The sequence below is a fragment of the Trachemys scripta genome, chromosome 17 (genome assembly GCF_013100865.1).
Source record: "Trachemys scripta elegans isolate TJP31775 chromosome 17, CAS_Tse_1.0, whole genome shotgun sequence".
NCBI lineage: Eukaryota > Metazoa > Chordata > Testudines > Emydidae > Trachemys > Trachemys scripta.
Window position 1 is genome coordinate 15,169,650 of NC_048314.1, and position 19,841 is coordinate 15,189,490.

Sequence of the window (19,841 nt, forward strand, 5' to 3'; positions counted from 1 at the left end):
GCATACGCACACTAGATCCTGCTCCCAGTGAACTCCGAAGCAAAAGTCCCCTTGAGTACCATGGAAGTCAGGCCGGGCCCAGTAATGCAGTCAAACAGTGGGCCATCTGACGGACGAGTTTGGACTTCTCGGCTCCCACTGTAACCTGTGTGGCCACGTTTTCCCAAGAGCTCGGAACCCAACGTGCTGGACGTCTTTGCCGGTCTTCCCCCAGCTGAGTGTGCCGAGCTTGTCTGAAAATTCCAACCGCAACCTTCTTTCTTCTTATCTGACTTTCCAAACCAAGCCAAAGAGCCTAAACACCGAGTGTCACTCACAGCGAGCGTTTGGAAGTGGAATTTCTCCTAGCTCCATGCTGAGCCCCACCGCATGTGTTCGGCCCAGAGCACGGGGATTGATTTTTGGGCTGTATTCTAAACCCATGAAGCCTGGGATGACGATGAGAAGTGCTGACCCAGTCCTGGCTCCAGCAGCCCATGGGGCTCCTCTGTAATCCGAGCTCTGCCTCTTGTTTGTTGCATTGCTACTGCATCTCCGTGGCCTCCCCTGCTAATTCCCGGCACTGCCCATTCACCTGGCGTTCAGAGCAGTCTCCTCAAGTGAATTGTCATTGGGTAATTGAGTGAGCTGCTGACCTTATGGGGGAGCTGGGTGTTTGTGTCTTTGTTAATATGGAGATATACCTATCTCCTAGAACTGGAAGGGGCCTTGAAAGGTCATCCAGTCCAGTCCCCTGCCTTCACAGCAGGGCCAAGTACTGTCCCTGACAGACTTTTTTGCCCCCGATCCCTAAATGGCCCCCTCAAGGATTGAACTCACAACCCTGGCTTTAGCAGACCAATCCTCAAACCACTGAGCTGGGGGTGGGCTGCTGAATCTGGCTGGGTGCGTGACTGTTGGGGGCACCGCATATCCATGCAGCCATGTATGCCTTTGTGCCAGGGAAACGCGCATGCCGCTGGGGTGTGTGTAAGTGTGCGAGCTCTGCAGAGTTTGTGGAGACGTGTCTGTGTGGGGACGGGTGTCTGTCTGCAATACAGCTGTGGCCATTCCCTCATTGATCTCTCGGTGCTCTGTTAACTGCTGCTGAACTCTGTCCTAGGCTCAGCAGGGATACTTCCCCAGCAGCGTCGAGAGGTGCCGGGGCCAGGCGTGCGGCTCCATGCGGGGGACGCCGGACCAGGCCCTCGGTAGATGCAGATGAGTGTAGCAGACCACCACTGGGTTAGCCTAAGGCGCAGGGCCCAATTCCGGGGAATCGGGGGAATTGGCCTAAAGCCGGCCCTGCCTAGGACCCTGGGTCCAGACGTGCGTTGTTAGCCTGTGCCAGGGTCCGTGTCACCACATCGTCACTGCTGTTCTTAGCCGGGCTGGCTGGGTTCAGGTTAGCGTGGGCGTGCCTAGCTGGGCTGCAGTGCAGACTGACCCTGAGAGGAGGGGTTAGATGGAGGTGGGGCATAGGTAGGGGTGTGAAGGGGGGAGCATGTGTGGGAAGGGCGAGTGAAAAGCGTCAGGGCCCAGTGTGGGGGAGCAGGGCTTAAGCGAGCCAAGGTCCGTGCCAGAGGCAGGGCTGGCTCCAGGTACCAGCTTGGCAAGCAGGTGCTTGGGGCGGCCACTCTGGAGAGGAGCGGCACGTCCAGCTATTCGGCGGCAATTCGGTGGACGGTCCCTCACTCCCGCTCGGAGCGAAGGACCTTCCGCTGAATTGCCGCCGCAGATCGCAATCGCGGCTTTTTTTTTTTTTTTTTGGCTGCTTGAGCCGGCCCTGCCAGAGGTCAGGACTGGTGTCGGGGATCCAGGTCCAGAGCGAGCGTCAGAATCCAAGTGAGAGCTGAAGGATGCTGGGAGTTCAGGAGCAGGGAAGCACGCTCACTGGGGATCCCCGTCGTGGCCTGGACGCTTCCTGGTGCACCCAGAGGGTATATATGGGGGCAGGGGACAATCGGGAGCCTCCAAGGTGGCTGCCAATAGAATCTCTCAGGCGGGACTTCCTACAGAGTGTGTCTGCTGCAGACCATGGGGAGCAGCCAGGTCACGGTTGCCGCCAAGCGGCCACATTGGTGGTTCTGCTGGCCTGGGTGCGAGTCCTGCCAATCCTTACCAACGGGAGGGGAGCTGGGGCTTTCTGCCTGCGTGCGCCTGGGCGAGCGAGCCATTTTGGAGGGGACGAGCAGCCTCATTGACGTAGAACAAAGTAGGGATGTCCCCCTTTGCTCTATGACCTCTCCATTCGTTTGGCTTCCTTCTGCGGGTAAAAGACGTTGCCTTCGGGCTGAATGGAGCGATGGTGCTGCAAAGCCTGCGTGCTAGCCATTAACCAGCGGTCTCTGCTCACGTCCTGGGTTGTGGGTGCTTCTGGGCAAGGAATCCGTCTCTCTGCCCTCTGCAGTGCCGTGCATGGATATGGCGCGGTATCAGTAGTACGAAGAACACGGCTTTGTAAGATCTGCCAGTCCCTCAGCGTCCGAGTGACACACACTCAGACTCCCTCGGCTCTATTCCCCTAGGTGTCCTTGCCACCCTGGCTCTGAATGTGGCCCCAGGAATGCGATGCTTGTGCTCACTTCGTGCTGCCTTTCCAGCAGGGCAGGAGCTTGGCTCTCCTGGAACCTGCTTTGGCGAGAGATGGCGATCGGCCCTGCCAGTGGGGTTGTGCCCGAGTCTTAGAAAAACTCCAGGGGATCTTTAATTGACACTGCTGCCAGGTCCCCCATTAACTTGCCCGTGTCTTGGTGGTAACAGCAGCACTGGATGATGCGCAGGGTTTTCAGACCTGTGCTCTGGGCAGTAATGAGCCCGTCTGCCATTCTCACCCAGCTGGAGTTCTGAGCCCGTTCTGCCTTCTCTCCCACAGAAACACGGCATCCCGGTTCCGGTCACTCCCAAGAGCCCCTGGAGCATGGACGAAAACCTCATGCACATCAGGTGAGCCTGGGCGGATGAAGGAGCTTCCCAAGGGTGAGGTGTGATCAGCACACTGGCCTGATTCTCAGTCCTGCGCCTTGAGCAGTCATTTCAAAGCAGGGCAATGGAGGGCCGGGCCTAGCATCTTAGATAACAGACAAGGGCTGTCCTCCCCTGGTGTGCTGGGTTCTGACCCAAAGCTGGTCTGAGAAAGCTTCAGCCCCTTCTCTGTGGAGCTCAGCATCTCTCCCAATGCCCCATTTCCCAAGTAGACAACGTCCGTTACTTTCTTGTCTTCCACACCTGGAGTGACATCAGTGGTAAGAGCCCACTGATGAAGAATCCCCTTGACATGTACTTTCCTCCAAGTGCATACTTTCTCACACACACACACACACACACACACACACACACACACACACACACACTCAACATCCCTGTTTGTGTGCATAAGGATTAGTAATAGGAGGGAGAGAGACTCCTCACTGCTCCTAGGTTCTGCTGGTGCCCATCGCTTGCCTCTGAGCAGCTCTCTACAGAGCTGGTCCTTGCGAGTCTCCCCTGATGTAAGATTGTGACCTCCTCCCCCTGACGTTCTCCTTGCAGTCCCACTGAATGAGCATGTCTCTCTCTCAACCAGTCCCAGCTGGGGAGGGTCATGGGGACATAGTAAGAAACTTTGCTAGGGAGACAGGTTACTCCATAACTACCCACTGCGGGGTTTCTTGCATCTTCCCCCAAAGCAACTGGTACTGGCCACATACGAACGGCCATGCTGGATCAGACCAAAGGTCCATCTAGCCCAGTGTCCTGTCTTCCGACAGTGGCCAATGCCAGATGCTTCAGAGGGAATGAACGCAACAGGTGATCATCGAGTGATCCATCCCCTGTCTCCCATTCCCAGCTTCTGGCAAACAGGCTAGGGACACACTTCTGGAGGCAGGATACTGGACTAGATGGACCCAGGTCTGATCCAGTCTGGCAGTTCTTATGCTAAACCCTATGGGCCCGGTTCTGCTCTGTGAGATCTTCCTGTCTTTGCTGGGTTTGCATGGGCAGATCTTGGCCCTATCTATAGATGCTGTTAATTTCTTTCTCTCTCTCTCCCTTCTGAAGCTACGAGGCCGGGATCCTGGAGAACCCCAAGGTAATTGATCATCTCCTTTACGTCTCTCGTCTTACATGGCAGTGACTAGGGCCGAGGGCGTGTGATGTATTTGCAGCCTAATTTGAAATTTCACGGCAGGCCGTGTGTGGCGGGGAGGCCAAGCCCTGCCATTCTCCTCCCCCACCCCTGCCTTCCCCCTCCTGCTACGTTAATTGCTGCTGGGATGAATAGGGGAAGGAGCCGTTTCAGGGTGACACTGAAGGAGAAAATGTCATTGGGAAACAATGAAGAAGCAATTAGCCAGATGAGGCACTTGACTGAGGGAAGAGGGAGTGGGGCTGGCTGCTGAATGCGCCCCAGCTTCCAGAGTGCCGCTCTTGGCCCCATCTGGTGCTAGAGATGGGAGGTGGGGGTGGTGGGTGCAAGCTCAGACGGATGGAGCGGTTTTGGTCATTCCCCTGCCCATGTGCCACTCAGGAGCCACGTCCCCTCCACCGTGGCCCAGCTCCATAGCCCAGGCATGCCTCTTGCTTGCTTGTCTCTGTTGATCCCTCCGGCGGGGAGCGGGAGCTCTGTAGCGGGAATAGAAAATCTCTTTGTGTGGGGATGTTGCGTGGGTACCTTCTCCGGGGTTCAGATCGCCTCGGGGAGTTGCTGCTCAGATGCTGTCCAGAGAGAGCCTTGGCTGGGAGTGCCCTGCAGAGGTAGAAAAGGGGCTCTCCTGGGCTGTTGCTGTTTGTGAACCTGGCTTTGCATGCCAGGGGGTGAGGGGGGGGAAAGCGGCCAGGTGCTGAGCTGTTAGGCACAGCTTGTGCAATGAGCCCCCGGCAGCGTAGAGTAAGGGATGTGTGGGGAGGAGATCTGCAAACCAGTACTGCTTTAGGGGGGAATAGAGCAGGGCAGTGGCTGGAGCCTAGCTCCTGATGTGGAGTCCTGGGCGGTTGGAGGCTGCAGGACAATCTTCAGGAGGAAACTCCCATTCAGGATGGAAAGTCCTCATGTGGCTCTTCCATCCAGAGAAGCCTGGATCCCAGTCTCCTCTCTCTCTGGGAGCAATCCCCTCCCTTATTGCTACATGGACCTCAAGGCTGGGCTCTGCATTGGAGCCAGCTGGGGACAGGCTGGCCGCCGTGGGGGAATGGCGGGGAGAACATTCCCTGCACCGCCTGGACTGCAGATTCTTCTGCCAGTCGAGGGGCTTGGTCCTGTGAGGCATTAGCCCCGGGGAGTTCCCAGGGTAGGGAGGGGCCTCCAGACACAAGGTGGATGTGCAGGTCTGGGTGCGTGTTTCCCTGATGTTTATGGGCCATGGCCCTGTAAGTGCTTGGCCAGGTGGTTCCTAAACCCCCACGAATTGTGGCTTCCCCAGTCGGAAAGGGATGCAGATCTCCGCCTCCTTGTGACTTCTGCACAGAACGCCAACTTCCCCTCTAAAGAGCCAATCCCAACCTCCTACCCCTCTCGGGTGGGGAAATCCCCTCACCCCACTTTCCAGCCACTGGTCCCTATGTTAACTGACTCTCATCCCCGAGGCCCTGTGCCCTGGGGTGAGCTGACTGCCCTCCCCTCGCTGTCCTTGTTCCGGTGCAGCGCCTGTCACTCAGGTAAGCATGGCTCCTGCTCTGACTGTTCTAATAGGGCTTGCAGTGCTTGCTGCCTGCTGGCCGCCGTGTTTCCAGTTCATGCTCCACTGGCCTTGCCACACTTAGAGAACTACTTAAACTATCCATCAGCACCAATTAGACAAGCAGCGGGGCGGGAAGGATGAGGAGGGAGAGATGCAAAGGAATCCTCCTCGCGCCCGTGGCGCACTGATGGGCCGCGTAGCCTGTGGCCAGGCTGGGGTGTCCGCTCACGAGGCAGTGGTGGTCACAGGGGATAGCCCTGGGGAAGAGGGAGTCTCCAGTTTGGGACACAGAGATGGTGACGGCTGTGTGGGCTCACGGGGCTGACAGCTACTTCAATCTGGAGCCTGTCACCACTAGGTTGTGGGTGTCCATCTAGCCCAGGCCAGTTGTGATTATTCCCATGGGATGCATCTGTTCAGGGGCCTGTGTGAAATGAGCTTGCAGGGCTAGCTTCTAGCAGACCGGTGTGCGCATCGCATAAACCACTGCCTCAGAGGGCATCCAGTGGGCATCTGCGGTAGCAGCCTCGGACCTGGGACTGAATGGGCCAAGGGACTGAAGTCCCCTCTTGCCCCAGATGAGGTCTGTCCAGGTCGGGCTCTGAGGCACTATGGGGAAGCTTGTCCGGCGACTGCCTGGGCTGTACCTGTTCTCAGGGCCTCGCTCCCCGGGGCTCTCGGTCCAGCACTCACCACTGATTTGGTCCCTAGGGTGAGTTGGCCCCAGTTCCTTTGTGGGCCCTCCCTCTCTCTTAGGAGTGGTCCGGGTTGGTATGAAGACTTTTTATGCCTTTAGTCAAAGAGAGCAAAGGACTGAAACCCTTGGCCACTGAGGGTGTGTGGGCCAGCTATGGGCAAGCTTCCCCCCGCCCACCCCGCAGCTTTGCCAGTGCACTCCCAATCCTGGCCTGTAGCAAGTCTTGCTATTCCAGCCTCTGGGCCCTTCCCTCCCAGATCTGCCAGTGCATCTCATGCCTGGCCTGCAGCTCGCCAGGCCTGGGCCTTTGTGACTGTCGCTGTACCTCCATCCCCTTCCATTCCAGCACTGGGCCACTCCAGACTGGAGGCTGAGACCATCCTGAGCCCAGCTGTCCACACGGGACCAGCCTGAGGCCACCCCACTCGTGTCCCTTGTGACCAAAGCCAGATGAGAAAACTCTGTTTTCTAGTCTAGCCCAGGCAGGGAATAAAGGCACTTGCCTTTCTACCGTAACCCTTTCCCGGGTCCCCTTTTAACCTCTTGGGCACCAGCCATTTCCAGCAATGGAATTCACAGGGAGACACTTGCAAGGGATTAAACTTTAACACAGTCTCTTCCCCTTTCTAAAGGGGTAGTGACTTCCCTGGCCTCCCCCTCCGCCCCAGCCTGCTGCCCGAGCCCAGGAAGAAAACTTGGGGCCTAGGGCAAAGATCTAATCGCTGTGGAGAAGGCCTTAGAAGAAAAGAGGGGTGCCAAACCCCTGGGAGCCCCCCCCTCCCCCCAAACCTCTCAGACCTGCCAAACGGAGGGATTTGAAAGCAGATGGTTGAGCTATTTTCTGCCTCTGTGAGGCCCGATTGAAGGGCAATGAGGCAGCTAATGCGGAGAAAGATAGAAATTTACTTGCTTTAACTTCATATGGCACTCTGAAAGAGTTCATTCAGGCCCGGGCACAACAATATCAGACGGATGAATAAACCATTTGCGGCATCGATAGCTCTACATCATGGGTTAGTTCATGGACCATTTGCTTCCAATTTCTTCTCTTCTTGCCCCGTTTTTCTTGCTTCTTTCTTCTCTTTCCCCCCCCCTTCATACACACACTCTTCCTTTCTCTCTCTCTCTCCCTCTCTCCCCCCCCTCCTTCCCTTTAAAGATGACATTGCAGGACTAGCCCCCCTGCAGGGATGGATAAATAGAAGGCATTGATACACTGCAACAAACTATTTGTCATTTGAACTGTGCTTTTAGGAGAGAGAATAAAAAGAAGGCAACCGCGCACGGTAATGATGGAATGCAAGCCAAATGTCACTTTTATTTCTATTTAGTTATTTTATTTAATAGGGGTTTTCATAGTTGGCTTAGAAAATTGGAAACTATCTGACTTTGACTTCCAATGTTTAGTAAAGAGATTTTAATACTTTTCTTCTCCCTCCCTCTCCTGTCTTTCCTTTTGAACTCAAAGTTTTTCATCATCTCAAACGGGTTGGTCTAGTTAATAAGTATGATCAGGGCTAGAAAAGGCCAGACGATGTAAAATTGAAATCTGCAGCCCGTGTAATCTGTGTGGGTGTTCAGGGGGGTGAGTGTGCATATATCTTGTTTAAAGAAAGAGGCATGAAAATCCTAGACAGTTTTTGGTTAAAAAAAAAAAAATATTTAAAAATAATCACGATGCTCTTTGTCTTGTTTTAAAGAGAACGCAATGTCTGTTCTCTCTGAGGATTGTTAGTATGGGTGTGTATAATACATGTACCAAATCTTCAACTAGTGTAGATCAGCAAAGTGCCACTGACTTGGGTGGATCGATGCCAGTTTTAAACCAGCGGAGCATCTGGCTTCTGTGTGCCTGTAGTTTGCTGGTGGTGTAACTAGGCACAACTCCTTTGAAGAGGATGGAGTTACACTCATTTACACCAGAAGAGAATTTGCCCCACAATAGTTAAACTAGAAGGCCCAAATGTTGTGATGTATTGAGCGCCCTCTGTTCGCGGCAGTTCAAAATACTCTGTGCCCCTCAGCACAGGGGTTTCCCATAGACCTGGGCAAGTCACTGTAAAGATGACAATTTTCTTCTTTCCCAGAATGCACCAGCTTACACTAGACCCTGTGCGCCTCCTGGTGCAGTCACCCTTTGCTCTTTGGCTCTGCACTCCTCAGAGTCCCGTTTAGTCGGGTCTGTCCTCTGGGATAATGGATCACGTAGGGCTTGAGGCAGAGCCGTTAGTTGGGTGTTGGATTTGTCCCCTTGCGAGGATGAGTCATGTTTGTGACTGGCACTCTGGGATACTCCAAACAAAGTCAGCTGGTGGCTTGTTGGCTGTCCCTTGAGACAGGTCTGTGGGATGGAGGTGGGAACAGTGTAGAGGCCTCCTTACGGAGGGCTTGTCTACACAGGCAAATGTACCAGCGTACTTATACCATGCTGTGTTGGGGGAATCCTGCACTCCTTTGCCCCTGATACCAGTGGCCATAGGGGGTAGCACCAGTGCAAATTGATTGTGCAGTGCGGTAGGGGTAATGAAGCCAAGATTGTAATGCAGGAGAAAACGCGGCTGCATAGACCAACTGACACATGTGAGATGAGCGTGTTTGAGCCTAATCCCCTTAATGTGGCTCTTTTGGGGGGCTCTATATGCCATCTGAACGGACTTCCAGCAGCACGTACTGAATTGATGAAACGTGTGTTGAATCTCCAGGCAGAATGTTGTCCTCTCGATTGGCACGAATGTGGCAAGGGTTGAGTTTCATGATGTAACCTTTGTGTCAGCTTCTGACAGAACTCGAGAGGGAGAGAGACGGACGGGGATAGAACTTGCCTGTGTTGCTCTGACGTTTCTGCTTTGCCTTGGGGGGTTAGAGAGAGAGGTGCAGGAAAAAGACATGCAGGGAACTGAAGTGAAGGGAGAATGGAGTGAAAATAAACTGGGACTGGTGGCCATCACTTCTGGGTGTGGGTTTTTTTGTTTTTGTTTTGTTTTTTAAGGGAAGGGAGTTAGAATTAAATGTAAATTTGTGTCAAAAAAAGTTCATTTTTCCCCCAAAAAAACTTTAGATGGAATAAACTCAAAACCAAACACATTTTCATTTCACATGGAAATGTTTCATTTCCCTCCCCCACCCCAAAAGATTTGGATTTGTTAGGGGTTTTTTCCAACTCCTCCCTTTATTTATTTATTTATTTATTTATTTAAACTCCCAACCCCACTTTTCCCCACAGTGAGAATCAAGTAAAAAGGGAGAAAAGTTTATTTTTTTAAAAAGCCAGATCCCCCTGATCCTCCCCATCTCCAGATCAAAGCATAAAACAGCCTTTAAGGATCTGATCCTGCAATGCACTGAACATCCTCAATTCCCCTTGAAGTGGTGCTCTGAGTCTGGCTGGCTGGATGATCTGGGGGTTAAAGCACTGGACAGGGAATTAGGATATTCTGGTTTTGTTCCTGTCTTTGCCTCTGATTTGTCACGTGCCCTTTGGCAAATCACTTGCCTCTCTGTGCCTCAGTTACCCCATTTGTAAAATAATAATACTCCCCAACCCCACAGGGGTTTAATTAGTTTTAACATTTGTAAACCATGTTTAGATTCTCCGAGGGATGGTGGTAAGAGAGCTCTGAGGGTTGATATGTACCCAACTGCAACCCTGACAGTTAACAGTTTGAATGCAACTTCCGTGCCTAAGTCACATTTAAAACAACAAAAGAAATGTTAGGAGGAAGTTATTGCTGTTTCTCCCATGCAAGGGGATCTCATTCAAATGGCTGGCTGCTTTGAGAGAATGTGTCCATTCTGACAAGTGGAGGATGCCACCAAACGGCACTTCATTAGCCCAAAAAAAAAAAAATCCGGGAGGGGGAGTGTCAATGGAATGATTCTCCATGCGGCCTGTAACTTCAGACACAAGATGAGCCCAGCTACCTCGAGATGCAAACATTAGAAGAGCTGTCTAGAGTGGGCAGTACAAGTCAGAAGACCCCAAGAGCTGTCTCTGAAATAGGAAAACCTCCCCTTGGTTGTAACAGGAAAAGCAGCATTAGGAAGTTGTGACAAGCCTTGGCATAGAAGGATTCGAGACCAACATTTTCAAAGGAGGGTGCCTAAATGTAGGCATCTAAAGCCATATTTAGGAACCTAAATCAGTCGCCTGAGTTGATAATGGGAGCTGCTGAGTGCTCAGAATTTGAAGTCAATAGGAGCTGTGGGTGCTCAGCGCCTCGGAAAATGAGGGCCAGTTTTTAGTGGGGTGTCTGCCGCTAGGCACGTGAGTTTGCAAATGGTCTGAAAGCATTTCAGGGCCATTGCATCCAGTTATGTACATGCGGGAGATGGGGGTGGGGTGGGGTGAGGAGTGCAGGAGGGAGGCACAAAATTGCCAAGCTGAAAAGAGGCAGCTACATTCACATTCCAGGAGGGGAGAGAGTCTCTCTCTCTCTCTCTTCCCCCCCCCCCCCCCGAACACCTTTTCTGGTACGTGCTTCCAAATGTGGCAATTCATTGGAGTCACCCGAGTTCTGAGCCATAAACTAATTGTGAGCCATTTCCTCTGGGCCAGCTTTAAAAGAGAGAAGATGCCTCTTTACTATAAATCTGGAAAAAATATACATAAAGGTTGATGTGTTTTGAAATGGGTTTTTGCTTTGTTCCTCTATTTTCCCTCTGGGCATATTAACCTCGGGGACACTGTAAAAAAGCACATGCGGCAGGAGCACCTGCTGGGGTCAGGGCTAGTCATTAGTTTTTTCGGTCAGTGCAGCATAAACCCCAATTCTCCGCGTCTGCGTCGCTCTCTGGAAGTGTGCGCTCTGCCGCTCGCTCTCTGCCAAAGTCCCACTTTTTCCTGCCTGACTTGTTCCTCCACAGCTATTCCATCTCCAGCTGTGGGGGCGTCAAAGAAAAAGATGAGATCAAGTTGAGGGGAAAAATTGTCTGATTTCTCTAGCCCTTTGTTCCCAGACCCCTAGTAAGCTCCAGCGCTCTCCTTTGTGATGACATCAAAACTCTGGGTTAGGCAGGATTTGCTGCCCATGCTAACCCACGCGTCTACTTTTGAGATGGTGTTGGTGAGCGCCCCTGGACTTACGTACAAATAAGCCCCAGGAGGGAACTGAAGTGAAGAGCCCTGGGCAGGGGGGATCCAGATGTTCCATCCAAGCTGCATGGGCCTTCTCTCTCATCTTCTTTGTAGCCACCAAAGGCCTGGATGGCTGTAGCTTGATAAGCCAGGGAGGAAGAATGTGTTGTGGAGCCAGCGAGAGGTCATCATTTTAACAGGCGCTGAAAGACAGCTATGAAGGCATAGCTGCCCAGAGTTGGATAAGAGGCGAGCCTAGAACACACAGAGAGAGAGAGAGAGAAGTGAAACCCTGAGTGGGTCATCTGCCGCAGGGATCAAACCTGGAACCTCTGGATCTTAAAGCATTAAGCCTCTCCTGCCTGAGCTAAGGGACCCAACTCTGTGAGCCACACCTGTTGAAGGTTCCTCAGCCTCTCTGTCGCTCAGTCACGCTAAAGTGGGAGTGAGTTACACACGGGATGAGTGAGATTGTAGAGATGGAGAGAGGACTGACAGGGAGGAAGTCAGGGTGTCTGCGAAGTCTGGGTGAAGTTAAACCCTGAGTATAAGCCGTGGGTTTCAGGGGCACAGTACATACACAATGTGTCGTCCGGGAGCGGGTAGCCCTGCCTTTATAGCTGCAGTAGCTCTCAACCTTCCTCTCTTCCCTTCAGAATCAGGCACCTCCCAACCTCTACACCAAGACCAAAGATCCTGCCACCTCTCCAGATACTCCAGACATCCTAGAGATTGAATTCCGGAAGGGTAAGTGCTTTGGGTTCCTAGTTTTATTTTCCAGATTACCTCTTTTGGGGTCGGAGTGTGGTCCCCCCCTTCCCCCCACAAAAGTCCTTGGGGTGGGGGTGGGGGGTTAGCCATGGACTTCAACAAGACCGGGATTTTGGCCTTTTGTCTTTCATTAGATGTGGGATATTTTGAAGAAGGAGGTGTAGGAGAATTTGGATCCAGGCTGGTTTTAGCTAGAGGGGGGCATAAGTTTCCAGGCCTGGCTATGGAGCTGAATCCAAACTTCCCCCCCATCTCTGCACATGCTCCTTTCTGGGTAGTGAGACGGGCCAGTGGTCTCACCCTGATTGCTTTTGGTCAGAGGATACCTCTCCTGACTTCCATCTTACTCTCAATACTAACAGCCACTTACTTGCTGGAGTGCCTCATACCAGCGTGTAAGCAGCTGCCTGAGTGCAGAGATGGGCCTGCCTGCTCCACTATGTGCCAGGGCAGTATGTAGGTGTGAGGTCAGTGACATGTCCCCATGTGGGTGGGTGCTGAACCATGCAAGACGTGGGTGTGCATACGTGCTCCTCTGCCCCGGGAAATGAGCTGCCTCTGCCCAGCTGAGACATCCGTCCGTTCTGACACATGCAGCACAGAGACACTGAGCCTGGTTTGAAGCAAGAGGAGGAAAACCTGCAGGTACCTCGAGCTCAGCTCTCTCCTCCGCAACGTCCACCTGACTCCCATTGGGATCTGGCCTGGGAGTCGAGGGCAGAATGTGCCCTGGGAGGTCTCTCCTCAAACTCCCATGGAGTCATTCCAGACAGAAACATGAGTGGAGTGTGCTCTGCTGCCAAAGACCATGGGTGCAGGCTGGGGGCCCCAATTTCCATAGGCTGATGCGTTCCTGAGGCCACAGAGCGATGCATGAGCACAGGGGCGTGGCGTCTTATACAAGGCAGTTGTGTGTGGAGAGAGAAGCAAGTGGGCTCTGACCTATAGGAAAGTGGTATTGCCCAGGGGCCTGAGAATCAGGACGCCTGGGTTCTCTTTCTGCTCCTACCACCGCCTCACCATGTAGATTGTAGGCTAGTGACTTCCCTCTCTGTGATTTGAAAGTGGGATGAGAAGATGTGGGCAAGGTTTGTCACAGCCCTTGCTCAGAGAGCCTCCAACACAGGTAGCTAGGGAAGGTGCAAAGTCTTATCACAGAATGAGGCCAGCAGAGCACGCAACTCAGGGGGGAAAACGTCTCACGTTCCTGTCGTCTCAGGCTCTTAGGAGATGGTGGGGGATCCTTCTCGGGCCACTGTGTCTGCGTGCAGCCCCCCTGCAGACAGGCCGAAGAGTCCTGCTCCATTTTAATGATCCTCCCCGAGCATTAAGAATCCCTCCCTTGCAGCCCCCCCGCCAGCTCCCCATTCAGCCGCTAGTTAATTTATTTGAAGTTTTAATCTAATTATTAACTATTTTAAAGGCTAAGCAGCTTTCTCCAACAACGGGCCTGACAATTGGCGGCTCTCCGTCGGGTGGAGTGCATCCAATACCCCGGCGCAAGACGATAATAGAAAGGGAGGGGGGCAAGGGAAGGGTGGGGGGGGAGGGCTCAGTGAGAAGAGGCTTAAGGTTCATTATTGCCGAGACTTACATTTAATAGCAATTTACAACCGAGTTTATAAACCCCTGGAAAATAGGGGGTTTAGAATGGGGAAAGCTGACAGGGCCCTTCACTGGACAGTGGCTCTCGCGGGCGCCTTCATAATAAAGACTAGAAAGGGAGCCATTGAGGCCTGATTGGCAACTGATAGTGCGCTAAATGGTAATGAGAAGGGCAGATGGAGGGGAGATTAGCCTCCAACTCTCAACAGCTTTTCTTTGTGGGCCCCGCAGCCCCCTTGTCAGCTTCCTAATACATTTATTGCTCATTTCACACTGCTAAAGAAAATGCCTCTTTCTATTCAGAGCCGCCCCCCCGTCCCACCCAGCGCCTAAAAAAAAAAAAAAAAAGTGTAATTAATTCATGGAGCCCTCGGCCCTCACCGCGGCCTGCCAGTGACTGGCCTGAGATGGGCTCCCATTCACTCCTGTCAGGCGGATCACTGGAAGCATGTGTTGTGTTTGTCTGCAGAACAGACGCTACAGAGTGTGTGTGTGTGTGTGTGTGTGTGTGTGTACACACCCGCACCTCCATCACTTCCCCCCCGACCCACACACATCCACACACACAAACCCCTTTCTTTGGCTGTTGGGTCATTTGTCAGGCCCTGCCTCAGCGGCTGGTGGGACAGAAGGTGCCGTGGCATAAGACAATAGCGGAGCGTGAAATTCAATTAGTTAAGGGCCTGGTTGCAATTTCACGGCCCTAAAAAAAAGAGAGAGGATAGAAGGGGGGGTGCATTTTATGGCCTTTTTTTATTTATTTCTCTTTTCTCCTGAGGGCTTTCCCCCCTGAGCGCGGCGGCTTGGACATGCCTTTTTAAGAAGTTATTTAGAGTTCATATCTGTCACATCTATTTAACGTACTCTGGGTGATGTGAAGAGGTGTTCTTGACGTTAAAACGCCGATTCAGCTCCCTCTCCCACCCACCCCAATCCCCTCTCTGCATCTATCTCTTGTTCTGCAGGTGTCCCGGTGAAGGTCACAAACACCAAAGATGGGGCAACTCGCCAGTCCTCCCTGGAGCTGTTTGTTTACCTGAATGAAATTGCGTAAGTGTCGGACGCTCATGCACTCTCATCTTCGGAGAAGAGTCCCTGTTGACGTGAGTGCACACGCTCGGAGGGCTGTGCAAGGACACCCACCCACCTCATAGGCTCGGATCTGGGCAAGGCATCTAAAGCAGCATTTGTCCTCCTGCAAGATTTACCAAAGATCGATAATGGGTTACATAGTAGAGCGGTCCAACAAATAACAGACGGTGCCTACGTTTTTGGGCCAGTTGTGGGCTATTCTAGGTTCTGACTGTTTACACAAAGAGCAGAGTTTACATAAGTTCACCAGGAAGAGAGCTAGGATTACCAGGCGTCCGGTTTTTGGTCGGCAGCGCAGCGGGACTAAGGCAGGCTCCTTGCCTGTCCTGGCTCCGCGCAGCTCTCAGAAGCAGCCGGCATGTCCCTGCAGCCCCTAGGCCCAGGGGCAATCAGGGAAGCTCCGCGTGCTGCCCCAGCATCGGCTCCACAGCTCCCATTGGCCGGGAACAGTGGCCAGTGGGAGCAGTTGGGGTGGTGCCTGCAGGCACGGGCAGTGTGCACTGTGCAGAGCCAACTGGCCACGCCTCTGCCTAGGGGCCGGACATGTGGCCGCTTCTGGAAGCAGCGTGGAGCCAGGGCAGGCACAGAGCCTGCCTTAACCCCACTGCGCTGCCAACAAGAGCCACCTGAGGTAAGCACCGCCCGGCCAGAGCCTGCACCCTAACTCCCTCCTGCACCCCAACCCTCTGTCCCAGCTAGGAGCCCCCTCCTGCACCCTGAAGCCCTCATTTCTGGCCCCACCCCAGAGCCCTCACCCCCAGTTGGAGCCCTCACCCCCCCACACACACACTTCAGCCACCTATTTCAGCCCTGAGCCCCCTCCCGGAGCCTGCACCCCGCACGCCCTCCTGCACCCAGGCCCGGGTCCCCTTCTCACACCCTGAAGCCCTCATTTCTGGCCCCACCCCAGAGCCTGCACCTCCACCTGGAGCCTGCACCCCTCCCGCACCCCAACCTCCAGCCCCAGCCAAGTGAGGGTGGGAGGGGAGAGAGAGCAATTGTGCTGACTAGAAAGCCAGTTCTTCCCAGTCAAAACACACACCAAGGGAACTGAGCATTACCATGGGAGAGAGGATTCTGGGCTCAGCTGGGCCACTGGTTCCCTGTGTAACCAGGAGTCCGGAGCAGAGCTGGGGCTAGAATTGCTGGTCATGTTCTATAACCACTAGACCATGCTCCCTTTAGGGTTGCCAACTTTCTATTTGCACAAACCCAAACATCCTTGCCCCGCCACCTGGCCTGTCCCCCCTGAGGCCCCGCCCCCACTCTCTCCAGCCCCCCTCCCTCCATTGCTCTCTCTCCCCTCCCACCCTCACTTGGCTGGGGCTGGAGGGCTGGGGCTTGGAGGACAGGGATGGCTGAAGGGAAAGGACCTATCTGAAAAAGCGGTCCTCCCGCTCTCACTGCGAGGGATGATTCTGCTTTTACAGGGCTACTAGAAACAGAAGATTTGGTCACTTGGATGCTTTCCCTGTCTCTCTTTCTTTTTTTTTTTTTTTTTTTTTTTGTCTCCCTCCCTTTGTCGGGAAGTGGGTGCTTAGGGTTTTCTGCTCTGACAGATAACTGTGGGGGTGGATTCCCTCCACTGCCACCAAGTCCCCGAGACACAGACCCAGTCTTCTGGCCCTGGAGACCAGGACCGCGTTCCACCTTAACCGGGCCTCCAGAGCCATTTCTAAACTGAGTGGCCCGGTGACTGTGGAGTGCCATCCGGCTCTGATGCTCTCCTCACTTATTCCACCGACGCCAGTAAAGCTGCCTCTGACTGACCCCTGCGGGTGTGAGCCGAGAGTCGTCTCCAACGCAGCCCCAGAGCCAGGAATCCAAGCTGTGGTTCAGACTAAGAGCCTTTCAGCTGGGCACGATGCTTTCATGGAAAATGTCCTTCTACCCCTTCCCTCTGGTACCTTCCACATGGCTCTGTGTTCCACCGCTTCTCAAAGGGCTGTGGTCCCGTCTTTGGCTCAGAAGTAGGCAGGCCCCAGGGGAACCATTCATCCGTCCCTTTGCCAAGTGCCACGCAGACGCCCCCGTCCCGCTCCTCCTTTGTGCCCCTGCCTTTATCCCCCTGCAGTTGAATGCGAATGAACTTTTCCATGTAGTTCTCTTTTTAAATGTTAATTAAGTGGTTTTAAAATGACTTCACTAAGGGCGAATGCAGCTGCAGCGGCTCCCCCTCGCCCCTTCTCTCGCCCGTGTATTTGTCTCGTGGCCTGCTGGGCCACGTTTACTGGGAGATCTCCTGGCCCAAGGGGTAAGCGAGGAGATGAAAGGAAGATTTGCATTGGCAACAAGGCTTGCCTTTTGGGGGTGGGGAGGGGGCTTCCACATTCCCTTCTCTGTCCAAGCCGCAAAGGGATATTTTTTTTGGTGGCATGGTGTGGGGAGGACTCCTGATAATGGATCATATTCCAGCTATCCCCAGCCTGCTGTGAAGCAGCGTGACTGCTGACAGAGCCTGTTTGATGGCTTCAGCACATACGCTCCACAGCCAGAAGTACTGGCCTGGAACCTCAAAGGTATTTAGGTGCCTAACTCCAAAGTACCTAAACACTTCTGAGGATCTGGGCCAGCGTGTGTCTGTGGTGGCGCTGGGCTCCGCTCTCATCCCTTTCTGTGGGGCAGGGAGGGGAGAGAAATGTCGTCACTCACTTTCCTCCCCTCTGCTTCGGGCTGGCACTGCTGGGCCTGGCCCTCCCCTGAGCCGCCTGCCCATCATGACACTGTCTGGTAGTGCACAGCGTCCTGATGTAGGTTGCTGTGCAGCAAAGTCCAAGCTAAATCCAAGGCTCTGTACCTGCCCCCCGAGCCATGCTCTCAGGGCCTGGAGGGAGGCTGCAGAAATTGGGACCATCCCACGGATTTAAAAATGGGTGTCGTAATTTCCCTGTCTTGGCAGAGCAATAACAGGGCGGTAATGATTATAAAGGGGATTCTTTACTGAAGCTGCTGGCAGACAAGAGCCTGGTGGTTCTCTCGGGCTCTCCAGCTCCCAGGCTGACTAACAGTCTGTGCTGCCTCCTGTCTCCATGCTGGGTCTGCCCAAGTCCTGGCCTGGGGGAGGCAGCCCGGGTACAGTCTGCTGACTGCAGTCCAGGTGCTGACCTGAAGTGTGGCCATGTCGGGCTTAATGGCATATGGTGGCTGAGGGCGGTTGAGCTTTCAGGTGAGAAACCCCTGAGGAAGCAGTGGGAAGGGCAAGGCTATGGGTGAGGGGGCTGTTTTGTTTCAAGCCCTCTCAGGGGTTAATCTGGAAAGCCTCCAGATTGTCCTTGCCAAGCCTTCCTATCTTGGTGTCATCCGCAAATATTCTAAACACCTTCTCCACTCCGTTATCCAAGTCCTCAATGAAAATATTGAATATGACCCAGGACTGACCCCTGCTGGACAGTTTGACAGCGAACTATTGATAACTCCTCTTGGAGCGTGGTCTTTCAACCAGTTGGGCACTCACCTTATAGTAATTTCACCTAGACCACGTTTCCCTACTTTGCTTATGAGAAGCTCATGTGGGACGGTGTCAAAAGCCATGCTAAAGTCATGATCTATCGCATCTTCTGCTTCCTCCCGTCCGCTAGGCCAGTAGCCCTCTTTGGGGCCGGATCGGAGGGGCTCCGGTATCACAGTGATGGCCACAGCAGAAAAGCCACGCCAGAACTTCCCAGAAAGCCAGTGCATCCCAGTGGCCTCAATGGAGTCGGACTGAGCCCTCCTAGTGCAGAGTGCCAGAAAGGGCTGACGCTGGCTGGTTGCCATCCCATAAGCTGCTTTCACCGAGCAGTTCAGCCTCCCAGTGACTTGTTCATCCCCTGGCAACGCGAGACACCTGTCCCACCTCTCCTCTCCTTTCTCTCCACAGAGGCAAGCACGGTGTGGGGCGCATTGACATTGTGGAGAATCGGTTCATCGGCATGAAGTCCCGAGGTGAGAGCCCCTCCCATGTACAACTCCCTCCCACGCCCCAGCCCCAGGCAGCTCTAAGGACCTCACTCTCCAAAAAAAGAGCTGGCTACTCTCCACCGCTCAGCCGTGTGTGGGCAGAGTGCAGGATCCAGACCTGTGGAGCCCTGTGGGTGAATCCTGGCCCTGCTGATTGAAGTGAAAGGGAGTTTTGTCACTGATTCAACAGAGCCAGGATTCCACCCTCTGAGAGCGCTTATCCAGCCTCCCTCACCATTGTAAGTGAGCGTCTGGTCGTCAAGAATTGCCCTCGATATCTAACCAGCAGCCTCTCTTAATAGTAACTAATGCTCATTGGATTAAGGGGCCCCGTTCCTTTCCTCGTTTGGGGCCCAGTGTGCACAGGACTGGGGCCTGTGATTGTAAGGTTTTTTAGGTAGGGACTTTGTTTGTGCGTGTGAGAGAGATCCCTGATTGAGGCCTCAAGGTGTTACGGCAACACAATTAATAATATTAACCAGATGCACGTCTTCCCACCTAAAAAAGCATCTCTCTAAAATCTCCCTTTCTTTTCCTGTGGACCTCTGAGTCTAGAATCAATTTTTCATTTTTAAGGACTTTTAACTTTCCTCTTCTGTGAAGAACGTTGAAAACTCCAAGGAACTTCCTTCTAGTATCTTGAGCTAAATGAACCAAAAGGGAAAACAGTAAATATCTAAGCCATTATTTTTTACTAGTGGATAAATGTCAAGGTTTAGTCAGGGAGGGGGATTCAGTGTTGCCAACTCTCATGATTTTGTCACAAGCTCTCACAATATTTAGTGTTTTCCAAGCCCCAGCTCCTGGAGTCAGGGGATTATGTTAAAGTCTCGGCTTTCATTCAAAAATGTGAGTTTCTAGCCCTGAAGTTTGGAGGGATAAGTTTGGGAACAAGAGTCCCTAAAGGTTAGTAACTCAGAACGCAAATAATCTCTTGATATTCTTATTTATTTATTTTGGATGGCCTGACTCTTAAACTCTTGGGGTTGTCATTAGTCGGTGAGAAACAGCTTTGTTGAAAATC

The 19,841-nt window shown here is 53.2% G+C and overlaps 1 protein-coding gene across 1 annotated transcript in view; it reads left to right on the forward strand.

The window, feature by feature from the left end:
• Positions 1-19,841, forward strand: part of ASS1 (argininosuccinate synthase 1) — a 76,768-nt gene that overhangs the window by 26,576 nt on the left and 30,351 nt on the right. The window contains exons 8-12 of the mRNA XM_034793748.1: positions 2,855-2,925; positions 4,021-4,051; positions 12,067-12,157; positions 14,752-14,836; positions 18,738-18,802. Of these exons, the coding sequence (XP_034649639.1) occupies positions 2,855-2,925; positions 4,021-4,051; positions 12,067-12,157; positions 14,752-14,836; positions 18,738-18,802 (343 nt within the window). The remainder of the gene's footprint in view (positions 1-2,854; positions 2,926-4,020; positions 4,052-12,066; positions 12,158-14,751; positions 14,837-18,737; positions 18,803-19,841) is intronic.